Source organism: Rhinolophus hipposideros (genome assembly GCF_964194185.1).
Source record: "Rhinolophus hipposideros genome assembly, chromosome: 7".
NCBI classification, from domain to species: domain Eukaryota; kingdom Metazoa; phylum Chordata; class Mammalia; order Chiroptera; family Rhinolophidae; genus Rhinolophus; species Rhinolophus hipposideros.
The window spans coordinates 11,573,258-11,588,465 of record NC_138053.1 but is presented as its reverse complement, the minus strand read 5'-3'; the positions used below and the strand labels follow the sequence as shown (position 1 = coordinate 11,588,465).

General features: G+C 36.0%; 1 protein-coding gene across 1 annotated transcript in view; it reads right to left on the bottom strand.

The window, feature by feature from the left end:
* The window catches only part of FBN2 (fibrillin 2), a 262,360-nt gene that overhangs the window by 41,691 nt on the left and 205,461 nt on the right, over nt 1-15,208 (bottom strand). The window contains exons 37-47 of the mRNA XM_081054526.1: nt 12,631-12,792; nt 11,620-11,688; nt 11,033-11,158; nt 9,753-9,878; nt 8,056-8,208; nt 5,989-6,057; nt 4,922-5,047; nt 4,625-4,750; nt 3,999-4,124; nt 1,793-1,909; nt 140-268 (exon numbers count right to left, since the gene is read on the bottom strand). Of these exons, the coding sequence (XP_080910652.1) occupies nt 140-268; nt 1,793-1,909; nt 3,999-4,124; nt 4,625-4,750; nt 4,922-5,047; nt 5,989-6,057; nt 8,056-8,208; nt 9,753-9,878; nt 11,033-11,158; nt 11,620-11,688; nt 12,631-12,792 (1,329 nt within the window). The remainder of the gene's footprint in view (nt 1-139; nt 269-1,792; nt 1,910-3,998; nt 4,125-4,624; nt 4,751-4,921; nt 5,048-5,988; nt 6,058-8,055; nt 8,209-9,752; nt 9,879-11,032; nt 11,159-11,619; nt 11,689-12,630; nt 12,793-15,208) is intronic.

The window sequence follows — 15,208 nt, the reverse complement described above, 5'->3', positions numbered from 1 at the left end:
TATGTTTATTCGGTCAAGTAATCAGATAATCAAATGAAATGTGAATGAGTCCTGAAGTGGGGCTGGGGGGTGGGGGTAGGTCACATTACTATTTTACAAAACAACATAAATAGCGGCTGTTTATTGTTTAGATACTTACCTATACAGTTCTTGCCATCTGGAGTAAGTTCATAACCTTCGTTACACAAACACTTGAAGGAGCCAATTTCATTAAAACACCTTCCATTTCTGCACACCTGACCAAAAAAGGAACTGCACTCATCTATGTCTGTAAGCAAACAGCAGTTAGCTTTTCAGAAAGAGCTCTCACAGGTATATTGTATTATAGCTGCAACTTAAAAACATATTTATTGGTACACAATTACAATAACCCTACACCATAATTTTTCACCAACACAGAGAAAAATGGCTCATATCAAATCATGTGACATTTTATAAGGTCACATAGATCCTTAATGTGTTTCAACCACAAGGACACATTTTTGATATTAATATAACTCAGAAATTTATAACCAAATAACAGGTGAAGATTTCCATTTTTTCCAAGGGAAAAAATATTTCTTTTCCCAAAGGCAAAAGGATATATGAATTTAACTTGACTGAGTAGTTTGCAGTTGACTTTACCAGGAGATAAGCTGACTTCATTCAAAGGACAAACTGGAGCATATTAAATAAAGAAAAATCAATTATATTAAAAAGATTAAAAAACTGCTGCCGTGTTTTACTGACAGAATACAGAATTTGAAATAACAAAACAAAACTTCAGTGTTAGGTTTTCAGTTAAGCTTAAGGTTGATTGCATTTGAGTAATTTTCTGGGTTGTTTGAAGACTGTACTTTGATCAGAGCCGTATCCGTGTCTTTAGCTCTCCCTGGCTGTACAAAGGGTCTGAGAAACTATAGACAAGAAAGTGGTAGATGAATAAAATGTCCAATTAGCTCTAAAATTTTTTCATAGTTGTCGAATTTTGAAAAATAAAGAAAACTGAGAGGAACGTATGTTGGATTAAATTAGAGGGTAACTTCCTTTGGGCTGTGATGGTCCCATAATGGTAGAAAGGCTGAGTTATTTTCACATACCTTATAGGAACGTGCGAATTAAAGTTACACTGCCTGACACGTGGTAAACAACAAATACCGTTAACATTTGTGGTCATTTCTCTTACTATCTCCTCCACCTGATACAGGCACCTTCCCTCCACTCACTAGCAATTCTTATTTCAATCAACGTTGTTAGGGGCAAAATTCCACTGAAAACCTACAGTTAGTAACAGACATCAAACAGGCTTCTGAGGGCTGACCTGGAAATCTAGTCAGTCATCATGCACTGTTTCTGTGGGAAAAGGCATCCCGAGCTTCAAAAATAGTTTCAACACACAACATGTTTTAAGTTGGGGACTGTCAGTATTTGAATATAAATCAAGAATGGATTATATGAAATACTTGTAATACCACTGAAACAATGACAGGTCTATCTTTGATCCCATCTAAGGGGTCAAAATCACTCCAAACCAGAAAGCAGTCCCAAATACTTTTACTATCACCTGCATGACCTTTTTCCCCTGAATCTCTTGGTTGACTGGCAGAAGCACTCAGCATGGCAGATGGCTGTGTTATTTAAGTCAATACTAAGGCTTTAGTTAACTAAAAATTAGCCAGTGATAATACACACCTTTTTGCACACATTTGCAATTTTAATAATAAAAATATTTATTTATTCTTTGATTTTATTTTTTTGTTTCAGTATATTGTGTAGAAATGAAATAGAAGCAACTAAAAGACTGAGAGCTTACCCAGACAATCGTTATTATGGGTGAGTTCAAACCCTGGGTAGCAGAGACAGTTATAGGATCCAACAGTGTTTTTACAGGTTCCGTTTCCACATGGATGTCGCTCACACTCATCAACATCTGCAAAGAAACATTGGCTCAAAGGAATTCAGTTTTTAACTGGAAAAGCATAGCCTACCAAACATTCACATTATTTTAAACTACTCGCTCACTTACATGTTCCTCACGCAGCACTAGGAACCCATATTTACTTAAGGAAAGTGTAACTATGAGGTAGAGAAAACTCTAGATTATAAAATTGTAAGAAAAAGTGCTGATTAATGATTTACAGGCACATATAACTCTCAGACCGAGGCTAAGCAAGCAATCCCTTAGCGTAGATATTTTAATGAAGAGTTTGCTTGTTAATTGTAATGAAACCAATCTTTTGAAACACTAACACAATTTGTTCTATGAAGCATTATAAACACTCCCCCAGAAATGTATATACCTTAATTTGATCAGCACAACAAAGATAAACTTCAGTTTCCTAAATTTTACGAATCAGTGGCATGAATCCAAACTGAAGAAGTCTATTAGAACTCAATATTATTAGCCTTCAAAAACATGGAATTAAGAAAATATTTCAAAAAGTCATCCTCAAATAAGAGAGCAGATTCCCTGGACTGTGAATTCCAGGCTGCTGAAACCCTTCTATCCTGCAAAAAAAGGTATTGTTTCGTAGAAAGGAAGCTTTGTTCAAGCTAGGTATTACCAAAGAGTCTAGCTGACTTTTATCATATGAATCGTTAGGACTGAGGGCAGATTTTCTCCATATGAATTTCCCATTCATAAATCTCACATATTTTTTAGCTATTCGTATTCTCTCCCTCAGAGAGTGCAGCCAAGAGAAGCACGGATAAGCAAGGATTCTCAGAAAGCCCATGCAAATACGGCCAGATCCTCCATTTGTCTTCTGCACAAGTGTCCCCTAGAGAACCCTTCCGACCACCACGGGAGACATCCGTGGGGGCGCTCTTAGGCAGCAACAAATAAACACAGATGTTCTTCCGGTGGTCCTCATGGTATGGCTGTGCCATAATGTAAAACTAGTTCTGCAGTCCTGCAATCTGACTTCACCATTCATGTAGATGGCATCTTGAATATCGAAAGAGTAGATGCACAACTTTAACTTTTTAACTTTTTCTAAACTGACAACATGCTAATTACAAATAGCCAAGTTTTAAATTTGAGTTTCCTCTTTCAGTGCGAAGTACGGAGAATCTCTCGGCAGAGATAGAGCCAGTGGCTGACATCAGATTTAAGTGGTTCTGCTGAGTTCCAAGACATCCGGCCCATCTGCTTTTCAAATCTTATTAATCATCAGCTCAACAAGCACTTACTGAACACTATTACTACTTAACTAACCATTACAACAGCTACTGGAACTTTTTAAAGAGTTTTGCTACATTTGCTTCTAAAAATTATTTTTAAGAGTTAAAAAACAAAAGAAGCAGATAAATCCCACGCATTCAATGATTCTGAGGAAAAAGTGTAGTGGGGTTGTCATGTCAAAACAATGTATACAAGTGGACACTTTGGTCAATGATGCTCAGGCAGTAGTTCGTCGTTATCAGAAGTGTCTGGACGCTGAGGGTAACCACTTTGAGCACCTCTTGTAATTGCAGAAGTCAAACATGACTGGTATTCATCTTTTGTTATTGTTATATATTGAGTGTTACAATTTTAATCGTTTTCCTTTCTTAAATGTGTATGCGTTTTTTGGCACCCTCTGCATATGTTTGTGTGTGTACACATTCATTATTCATTTTAATACTGTCTCTCTTACTACTCCCTTGCACTCTTGCATTTGAAAGGCTTTCTTGAGTGGGAACAGAGAGGGGTAAAAGGCAGCTGATCCTGTGGGGACGTCCACATAACCCTGAGTGTCCCAGTGCGCAGGTTAAGCATGTGAATTGAGCACTATCTGAGGGAAAGGTTGTGAACACCGAACTGAGGAACATACTATGGTGTGTCCTTGCTTGCAAATTTTACATTGAATGAAACCATAAACAGTTTCACATTGTTAAATTTTTGCAGGACTGTTTCTGACAGAGACATGGTAGTTCGTCATGGCAAGTGACTGAACTGTAATTTCTTCTGGACGGTCAGCTGCACTTCACTCCCCCCCCTTGCCCCCCCCCCCCCGGAACTCAGGTCCTCCTCTTACCCATGCACATGGTCTGGTCTTGAGAAGCCTTGAAGCCATTGTGGCAGATGCACTGGTAACTTCCTTGCAAATCAACACACAGGCCATGACTGCAAACATTAGGAATTTCTAAACATTCGTTGCGATCTAAAACAAAAAATAAAACACATGTTACCCATATCTGATTTTTATTAAGATTCCTTTATTTTTTTACAGGCACGTTTCTATAACCTGCTATTAATTATTATAGAGAGGTTGAAAATGAACCATAACAACAGCTAAATCAAAATAAAGCCAGGCTTTAAAGTATCCAAGTCTCTCTTTTAAAATCATGCAATTTTTAATGTTGATTGGTATCTCGAGGATACTATTTTATTTTACGTCCAATCCTAGGAAAATCCATTGGAGAGACCTCCTTTTCTAACAAAAAAAATCTAAAAGTCCTTTGGAGAGACCTCTTTTTCCGAACAAAATAATCTAAAATGCATGGGGAAGGAGGTTTAATATGAATGAACGCACTCAGAAAATCTTTTCAAAACTACCTTTGAAAACAATTTTTTGGTAGAAAAGCATGGACAGTTTTTTAGCACAGGCAATATAAAGAATGTTGTGCTCAGGGCCAAAGAGTGAATCGGTCTCCTCCTTACCAACACAGGCGCCGTTGGGTGAGAGTTTGAAACCTGCCGCACACTCGCAGCGGTAACTGCCCGGACTATTGATGCAGTCTGCATTTCGCTGGCAAAGGTTATCACCATTGCTGCACTCATCAATATCTGAAAGAGCAACAATTGCACTTGAAATTTTCATTATTGCATCAGCATTAAGTTCACTTAGCCAATTTGGTGATCTATTTTGAAATACTGAGGACAAAACAGGAAAACTTTCTGAAAATCACTTATGTCCACTGAACTTCTTTGGATGAAGGTCATACATCATTCAATTACCTTCACAGACCAGGAGCAGATCATTGTAACTGAATCCTGTTGGGCATTCACAGCGGAAACTGCCAATCTGGTTGATGCACACCCCATTTGCACAAATGCCTGGAATCTCTTTACATTCATCAATGTCTGAAATTGAATAGACTTGGTTAAATATATGTGGTTCTGCTTAATGTATTTACCATAAAACCTTGAACAATGCTATGTGTACACTGGAATGAGAACACACACTCAGTGTCACAAAAATCAATTCTATACTGGTATGAACGATTTTGTGGTTCATGAAAGCATATGGACCATAAAATAGAGTACTTCCTTTAAACAGTGATGAAGAAATGTAAGTAGCTGATCAAATATACCAAGTTATTTTAGTGTCCGTGTAGCAAATGCACTTACTAGGGAATCAAGCCCCCTCTTCAAGTTACTGGTCAGGCTCCCTTAACTGCTGCTGCTCATCTGATAAAGAACATTATGTTTTCTTGATTTTATGTTATTTGTTACATAGGCATTGATAATGGAGACTTAAAATTATATTACTTATTTAATCTTTGAGGAAGAGAAGTAGAATGAGCAATAGAAACTACATTTAGAAGGAAGTAACTTATGTAATTAATAATCTTGCAAATTCCTAACTAGATCAATAGGAAGCAATACTGCAAATATACACCCAAAAGTTGAACATACACTTATGAAAACAGCAACTAAAGGTTAAAATAAGGGGGATTAGCGTCATGTAATACAATATTCATGAAAAGAAAAACTATAGCTTTATATTTATATTTATTTATATTTATTATATTTATTATATTTATATTTAGCTTGATATGTGTAAAATCTTGAGATGTCACGTAACTGTCATAACGCCCTCACCAGACTATGCTGATAGAATAATACCATCATTATAACACTTGGTCAGTCTGTAAACGTGTTATCTCTTTCTTGTCTAACTGTATTAGATCAGAATCCAGATCATTATATTTCATGGTACTTCGAACTTTAAAAACACTGAATAGATTTTTACAAAATGCTACATATATGTATTAAAATAAACATAATCTGGAAAAACTCACCAACAGCTTTTCCTGTGTGAATGTCAAAGGTGAATCCAGGAATATTTCCACATATGGTTTTAAAGTCAGCTTTAAAATAAAAACAAAGTAAAGGCACTATTAAAATTCTCCAGCTCTTTCAAAGTGACATTTTACATAGCACCACTTTCACTGACAAATATATTTTGTTATTCACAATCAGACATGTTAATTTCAATTATATTTACTTGATAACATTGCCAGCCCTTAGATCCAAGAAGTAGTCTAAGCATTTTTTTTACTATTGTTATTATTAAATTATCAACTTTTTACTGTTCCGATATTAGGAAATAAATAAATCACTACAAGATTCAAAGTATCTCCTTTAGGCACATAAGTTCTTTTTTTCTTTTGATAGTCAGGGTTTTAAAAATGATCCAATTTATATAGATTGAAAAATCAGATTAGAGTACAAACTTAAAAAGGGATTAGGCATCGGCATGAAAAAATAATTTTGTAGTGGTCAAATAGGTTAATAAAAAATGATGAATGAGACATAAATTTTTTTTAACACATAAATGTCAATTCGCTAAAATGTGAAATTTGAGGCATCAAAAACAATGCATTAGAGACTGGTGAAGAGTAACTACTACATATAATTCACCAAACTAATAGAAATTCAAAAGAATCCTAATTTTTAAGAAGTAGATTGCTACTGATGCCCACTGCCATACAAGTGCGTAAAACTCTTGAAAACAGTATTAGGTAAAACACGTACTACAGACTATATTCCAAGTGCTATTGGGTGGGGCTTTGTATATTTACCCACGATATTCACCTATTCACCGAGCATCCAGAGCACACAGAGAGGTACATAATAGATGCTTAATTTAATGGTTTCAAATTGTCTGGCAATGTGAGAACTGTAATTTATATCTCTCATCTCATTTAATAGTCACTGTAACCATATGATTTAATCATAGTTGTTATTTATTATCCCTATTTTACATCTGAGGGATCAGTTTCAGAAAAAATAAATAATCTACATAAGGTCAGACAATAGGTGGCAGAGCTTCAAATTAAAAATAGATCTGTCTCTCAAACCTAAGCCCTTTACTTCCTGTTACAAAAAAAAGTGATATTTCATTCCCCAAACCGGTGATTTTCAATTTCTAACTGATGGAATGTTTAAATTAGAAAACTGTAAAAATATTTGTATTTTTCAGAACAAAACTATGGCTAGCTAGGGCTAAGAAAATCCATTTGTCCACTGAACTTGAGCCACTTGGGAAAAGCCCCATGTGTCACTTGCATCAAGTGTCTCCTTAATTTCATTTCATCATATTAAATGAAACATTTTAATGCATATACCAATGTAATTTTTGGTAACAAATGCATAATCATTGTTTCTTCTTTGCCCTGCTGATTCAACTCTTAGTATCTAAAACCATTAAAAGTAGTTTAATACCACTTTCCAGGTCATAAAAGAACCTGAGTGGGCAATAAGTTTAAGATTTTTATTTTTTGCTCTTGTCTATTATTTTTCAGTTTTTCTTTCAAAAGAATCTGCTTGTGAGAAATATTTTACCCAAGCTTTATTTCCTGCCTAAAAATTCCAGTTAAGTTTGAGGGAAAAAAAACACACATGAGGACTACTTTGACAATAAGTTGCTGTTATGTAAAGTTTGCTTTCACATCTATTTTTGCGTATTTTTTAATATTGATCTAAAGAAAGAAACTTACTGAACTTGATGGACTTTAAATCACCACACATTTTTTCCATCAAAATATTACACCTTCCAAGTCTAGCACGACATACAGTAGTTGCTCAATAAATATTTGTTCGATGAATAAAGCCAGCATGGCTTAAGATAATGAATTTAAATGGACCAGTGCTATAAACTAGCTCTTTGGCAATGGTGTTTCTTTTCAGGATCCAGACTCCTATGTAACAGATACTTCAGAAATCAGTGTTCAGATCCCAGAGAAGGCCACCTGGGTTTCAGAACTGAGCGTGTCTGGTTTTCGTACACAGTTGCTTTTCCTATAGAGTCACATATATGCATGTGTCACTGCCTCGGCCTTCAGAAGCAGGAGTGGTGTGCTTACCTGTTCCTGGCGTTGGGCAAGGTTCACACGGTTTGTTCCAGGCTTTGCCCACATTGTATGTGCAGCAGCACATCCTCTTTGTCACATTAAAAGGCAACTCATTCTCACAAGTGGTTCCATTGTAGCTTCGGTAGCAAAAGCTTTTTCTCATGTCTATATGTAGAAAAACAAGTAAGTCAACCAATCACAGCAGCAAGCAGCTAATAATGAAGCCTAAACACCTGAAGATACCAAACTTTCTCCATTAGTACAACTGAAAAATGTCTCGGTCATTTGCAAGTATCTTAAAATACCTCCAATCACAGCAGCAACCAGCTAATAATGAAGCCTAAACACCTAAAGATACCAAACTTTCTCCATTAGTACAACTCTGAAAAATGTCTCGGTCATTTGGAGGTATCTTAAAATAATTCTTTAAGTTGAACATAAATCATTTTTAGATTAACATCTCTCCTGTTTTTAAGTAAGGAATTTCATTTATAATTTTCTTGGGGAACAAAGTTAATAGATATTTGTTTCTCTACTCAAAGGCATTTTTTAAAAAGTAGTATATATTAAATTTGAAATGTTTTCATTTGTAAAATAATGTCTATAGATGGAACATTAAAATTATTTAAGAATATGTAATTTGATGAAATTTCCTACTTCAGACTCATGCTTTTAAAATGTAACTATATATACCTAGAGGGTATTATGCTAAGTGAAATAAGTCAGACAAACACAAATACCATATGATCTCACTTATATGTGGAATCTAAAGAACAAAATAAATGAACAAACAAAACAGAAACAGACTCACAGACACAGAGGACAAACTGATGGTTACTATAATAGATGGTAGGGGGCCTGGGGGGCTGGGTGAGAAAGGTGTAGGGATTAAGAAGTACAAATAAGTAGTTACAAGATAGTCACAGCGATGTGAAATGCAATATGGGGAATACAGTCAACAATGTAAAAACTTATTGGGAGGATCACTTCATAATTATATAAATGTCTAACCAATATGCTGTACTGCTGAAACTAATATAAAATAATACTGAAAGTCAATTATAAAAAAAGTCAGGTGATATAAAGTACAGCATAGGGAATATAGTCAATAATATTGTAATAACTATGTACAGTGTCACGTGGATAGGGTTGCCACTCTGTCAGGTATATAAATGTCTAATTACTATGTTGTTTTGTACGCCTGAAATAAAAAAGGTCTTATTTTAATAATATGCAATATTTGAATTCAAAAAAATAAAATGTAACTATATATAATAATTTCTTTTTAAAAAATTATAGTTGACATATAATATTATATTAGTTGACATATAATATTTTATTAGAATAACACAATGTAGTTATTCTACATTTATATACCTTAGAATGCATGCGGTCACCACATTATCTCTAGTAACCATCTGTTACTGTACAAAGTTATGATGACATTATTGACTATATTTTCTATGCTGCATTATATCCTGTGACTTACTTATTGTATAACTGGATTAAGGGGTAACCAAAAAAAATGTAATTACACAGCCAAAGTTAAAAAACATGATGCAGAACCAGAAATTTATAAGACTTTGAAATACTTAATGATTCATAAAGATTTCATTTTCAAACTTTATGAATAATAATTCTGAGACATAAATGCCTTCCATGGGAAGTGCACAAGTGTGACCTAATTCATCTCAGAGACCTTTACCTACCCATGCAGTTGTGACCTCCGTTGACCTGCATGTATTCAGGTGGGCAAATGCAGGTGTAATTTCCCAGGGTGTTGTAGCAGGTCCCAGGCCCACACACACCAGGATGTGCGAAACACTCATCAATGTCTAGAGCAGGCGAGAATATCCATTAATTAAGATATTTTCCCCATGAATTTATGTTATTTAAACTACTGAACAATGTGTAAGACGATTCCTAAAAATCCGTATTTTCATAAAATTCAGAATTTAAATTACAGAGAAATACTCCAAAATATGCATTTACATGACACAAAGTATGTCTTTCTTCAAAACAAAAAAAATTCCAATATTCAAAAATGAAACTGACCAAAAGAAATTTTCCAAAGTGGCAAAAAATAATTTAAATGGCACCTATTTTTTTTTTAATTGAGATTTCATATTCTTCAAATGGAATTGCTTTAAAACCAACTTTCCTCTTATGTCATTTAAAACTATATTTTAGTGCCAACTTTACACTGAATGCAGTTAGGAGAGTCTTTATGTTTATAGTTCTTTTCAAATTAGTATTGATTAAGAGATCCTAGAAGCAGTGTAGATTCTGGTTGTTCTCCGAATTAAATGGTATTTCTTCCAGGGGCATTTATCTAACGCTTTGCAAGGGAAAGATTATAATGGAAATGCTTACGTGTTTAATGATATTAGAAGGCTTCATTCATTCCATAAATAATTATGGAAATTTACTGTAAGCCAGGACTTGTAGCTGTAAAGATGAATAAGCTACGGACCTTGCTTGAAGAAGCTCCCAGGCTAGTGGGGATCCAGGCCCCCATAAAAGGACGACTCCAGTGCCATGTGGTAAGTGGGAGGATGGACGCGAGAAAGGCATCTGCATAATCTTTGCATTTTCTATAGTGGTCCAACATGCAGTCCAGTATTTAAAAATTACTGAAAAATGCTAACTTAATACTTATATTCAAGCTAACCTATTTTCCCTATTTAAAATATAATCCTTCTCAATACCGGAATTAATAACTTATTACATATTGAATGTTTTTATACTACTCCAGCTTTCTTCATTTATATGTAATCAACCCATTTACTCGGAGAAAAACAATAATAAATTATAGCAAATGGGCTGTACATTAATGTATCTGGCAAGGTTGATATGAAAAAAAAAAAGCTATGACTCCATCTCAACTGATCATCTGGTAGAGTGTGAGGTTGGAGCCTTCTCCACTGGCCTGATCAGGAATTTTGTTGGGAATTGTGCTGTTTGTTTTTCAAGTATGAGTTTGCCTCACCTTCACAGATCCGGGTTTCCTCGCTGAGGTAGTAACCCTGTGGGCACTCGCACTGGAAGCTCCCGAAAGTGTTGATGCAGTTTCCCCCCTGGCAGAGACCTGGTAACTCCTGGCATTCATCAATGTCTGCACAAGAGGAGACAGCTTGCTTACAAAGACGACCATCACTCAAGACAAGAGTTACCCTTAGAGCTTTCAAACATGGGATCCTGGACGATCCATAGGCGTCCAGGCACCCACGTGAATGCACACCTAGGTGGTGGGTTTACTCTGAACATGGGTTTTCCTGGCTTTGTCATGGAACTTTGCTGTAATCGGAGAAGAGTGATTGATAAAAACAGGTTGGGGATAATTACAGTTGGTAAAGGAAATTTCTGTGCAGAACAATCAGCCATCAGATCACTGGAATGGGCCTTCTCTTTCCAACTTACAAGTGGTGACTTCGCATCCTGGTGATGGATTGTCCCTCTGTAATTTTGCAAAGTCATCTTGTTGGAATTGCTCCACCCTGACGTTTCTACCAGCTTTTCTCTAAAGTCAGTTCTTTACCTTGTTTAAATCAGGGTGACAATTAGAGCTGCACTCACCTTCTAAGATGATTGTGATGGGGTTAGGTCTGAAGCCCTCACCTCCGGGACACAGGGTGTAATATTCAGCTACAAAACAATAGAAAAGAAGACTTTTGACACCTGCGTCCAAGTGGTTGAAACAATGAATAAGCATGCGGCTAACACCAGGCTCAAAACACACATCCCGAGGGATGTATCGACATTTTCTCTAGTGCTTTTTCAAATACATTTAAAAGTGTATTACACTTTACTTGAAATAAGATCATTACTTCATAAATTAGGTAGACAGAGTAACAAAACCATTTGTTTTTATTTTTTTTCAGATAGTAAATTGTTCTTTTTTAAAAAAGTTTATTGGGGTGACAATTGTTAGTAAAATTACATAGATTTCGGGTGTACAATTCTGTATTACATCATCTATAAATTGGTAAGGGGGAGGGAGGTGAGAGATGAGGGTAAGGGGAATCAAATGTATGGTGATGGAAGGAAAACTGACTCTGGGTGGTGAAAACCATTTGTTTTTAATTAAAGAAAAACTCCTTCGCAGACAATTTATATCACAACTGTTTTGGCTAGCAAAAAAAAAAAAAAAACACCTCAAAAACGTGACAATTCAAAAGTTTCATCTATGCCCATATCAGAACGTATGTTTCAACTTCAGGCATAGTATGATTGACTTCAGGAATATAACACAGTTATGAACTGGAACTAAAACAATCTCTGAGAAGAACCAGGAATGGCTTAGTTTATCTGTGAGACCGTGGAGAACTGACATTGTCATCATTCATACTGGATAGTGATTAAAAACTGTTTTTTTCTTTTGTCATATCATGAAACACAATAAGAGAAGAATTCAAATTCCTCTTATATAAATCAAGCTTGGCTGGTTTCCGCATAATCACTGAAAAGTAGTCCAAATTCAAAATTTTGGTCTGTGAGTTTCTCCTGTCCTCAGCACAAGAATAAAATGGCAACTTGTCTTCAGCTACCAGAGTTTGTTCCCTTCCTCTTCTTCAGCTCCATACTCACTGCTATTGACAGGGGGGCACGTCTCGCAGGGGTTCCCCCAGGCCTTCCCAAGAGAGCAGCAGCAGGAGGAGCGACTGACGCCCACTCCAATCTCCGTGTTGCAGGAAAGACTCCCATCTCCGCGAGGACCGAACTTCAGATAGCAGTTGCCCACGCGGTTGTCTGCAGAGCAACACAGGAGCTTAAAATTGCCCTTGCCACAGTGAGAACCCCTAAAGGTTACTCAAATTATGATCAAATTTATGTACATTATTATAAAAGGCAAACCCTCAATGCAAAACAATCTCTTTCATAGTGAAATAACCTTAGTAGAAATTTTAATAAGAATCTAATTTTAACTAATTGAAATTTTTACTCCCTATTTTCTTGGTTTTGGATGGTCCTATGAATGCAATTAACTGCTTGCCAGCTGTCATGTGTGAACCTGAAACATATCCATTTCATAAAAATTGATGCCACATTTCAAATACCTCTCTAATAGGTTCTAGCTTATCATTACTTCTTGTTTTTTTTTTTTGTTCTTGCATCATTAAAGCACAATACCTGAAGAAATTTTTGAAAACTTTGACAGCTCATAATTTTGTTGATGAGCGGACAGATCCTTTCTTCGCTCCACAAATGGAAAACATTTTCAATTTTAGGTTTATCAACATATATTATAATTATCAATCCAATGATTTCTTTTTATTTCCATATCACATATTTCCTTCCAATAACCGTTGTCTAACCACCTGCCTTCACATTTGTCTACTTAAGAACCGTGTCAATTAAATTTTGGCTATGGAAGAACACAAGAACCTGGGAAGATTCAGGTACTTGTTGTCAAATACTGCATGAATGTCTTCGTACTGACTAACCAACAAGAATACCATATCTCCTTTGTCTACAGAAATATATTGTTAGGTCATTCTTTGTTAAATTTGAAAAATTTCACCTAAGATATTGGCCTCACAGCCTGGCATTTTGCTTAGATGATCAATTTCACCACGATCTTTAGCATTAAGACTAGAGTGCTGGTCTGTGTTGTATTCATCTGCTGATACATCTAACAATAGCAAAATGTTTTCTACTGTCAATTTTCTTTTCTTTGCCTTACTGGCCAGAAAGTGAAAACTTCTGAATTCTCAACTGTGTTCAATAAATGTTCAAAGAATATTCCAAATATAGTGTGTCCAGCCTTCTTTTATACCTTCTTGAAAGATGATGTAATCCCTTGGGCAACACAATAAGAAAACTGAAGGATGATGCAACAGTGACATTTTCACTATTATGTCATCCTTCCAGGTGATGCCATCGTTTTCCACTTTATTGTATTAATCTTTGTTTTTAGTATCACTAGGCATAACTGATGAGTAATGATGAAATAAAACCTAGAGTAATAAAATGGTTCCAGACGAAGGAAAAATAACATCACTAACTTCTCATAATGTATCTTAGATGTATAAAAGGGTCCAGTGGACTCTTATGGCATTGAGATAGAATGAGTTTTTGTTCTTTGGAAAATCTCTAAGACAGAATAAAGCCGTGAAGTATCAATCCATATAAAGTTAGAATTGCTCAAAAGAGAAACTCAAAAATGAAGCTGATTTCATGCTGACAGTTAATCTGAGTACTATAGTGCTTTCTGTGCAGGGCTGTCCTGGTCTATTCTTCCACCAGCAGGACAGAGGGGACCTGGAGGTGCATGGGACGATGTTTCCTAATTTCCACAAGTCTATTAGATATAAAGTGGTATTCATGTAATTGTTTAATTTGTTTCTTTCCAAACTACTAATAGTTTTGGATATTTGTTTATGTTTGTTAACTTGTGGAATACTCTCTTTTATTAGCTGCCTGTTCACAGTCTTTGCTCCAAGGAAGCTTTCAAGAAATACTGAGGCTCCAGTGATTCAATTTCTGGGAGTGAAGGAGATAGCAGCATAATTTGAAGGTTCCAAAAGGGACTTTACTGTGCGCCCGGGGTTGAGAACCACTTTGTGATCTGTGTTACTGCTCCTTTTCTGACTCTCTTCCTCATACTGCCAGCCCACTCATCACTCCTGCTACACAGCCTTGTTGCTGTGTCTCCAACACCAGCATTCTCCTGCCACACGCCCTCTGCACTGGCTGCTCCTTTTCCTTGGAGGTTTCTCCTCACAGAGGTCCAGTTGGATTACTCCCTCCTCAAGGCTCTGACTCCCCCATCCTCCAAATAATATAGCACTGCTCCTCCAGCTACTTCCAGTGTCAGCATCTAGTCTTACTATATCTGTCTTCCTGCCACCAGAATGTAAACACAAAAGCAGAGAATTTGCTTACTCTGTTGCCTCTCCAGCCCTTAGAAGGCACTCAATATTTACTGAACAAATGATTTTGAATGGAAAAATCAGAACTTGGAGTGGCCATAAACTTTAACTCGATATAGTCTCTAAAATTTGAAAATAACATAGAAATTGTATATAAATCACAGAGGCAAACATTTCCTCCATCTACTGCCTGACCAAAGGGAAGCGATTGCTGAAGACAGTAGGCAGCTGACTACTGAAACAAAAATTTCCTTCCTTCGTTTCTCTCCCGTCCTTCCTTCCCTCCCTCCCTT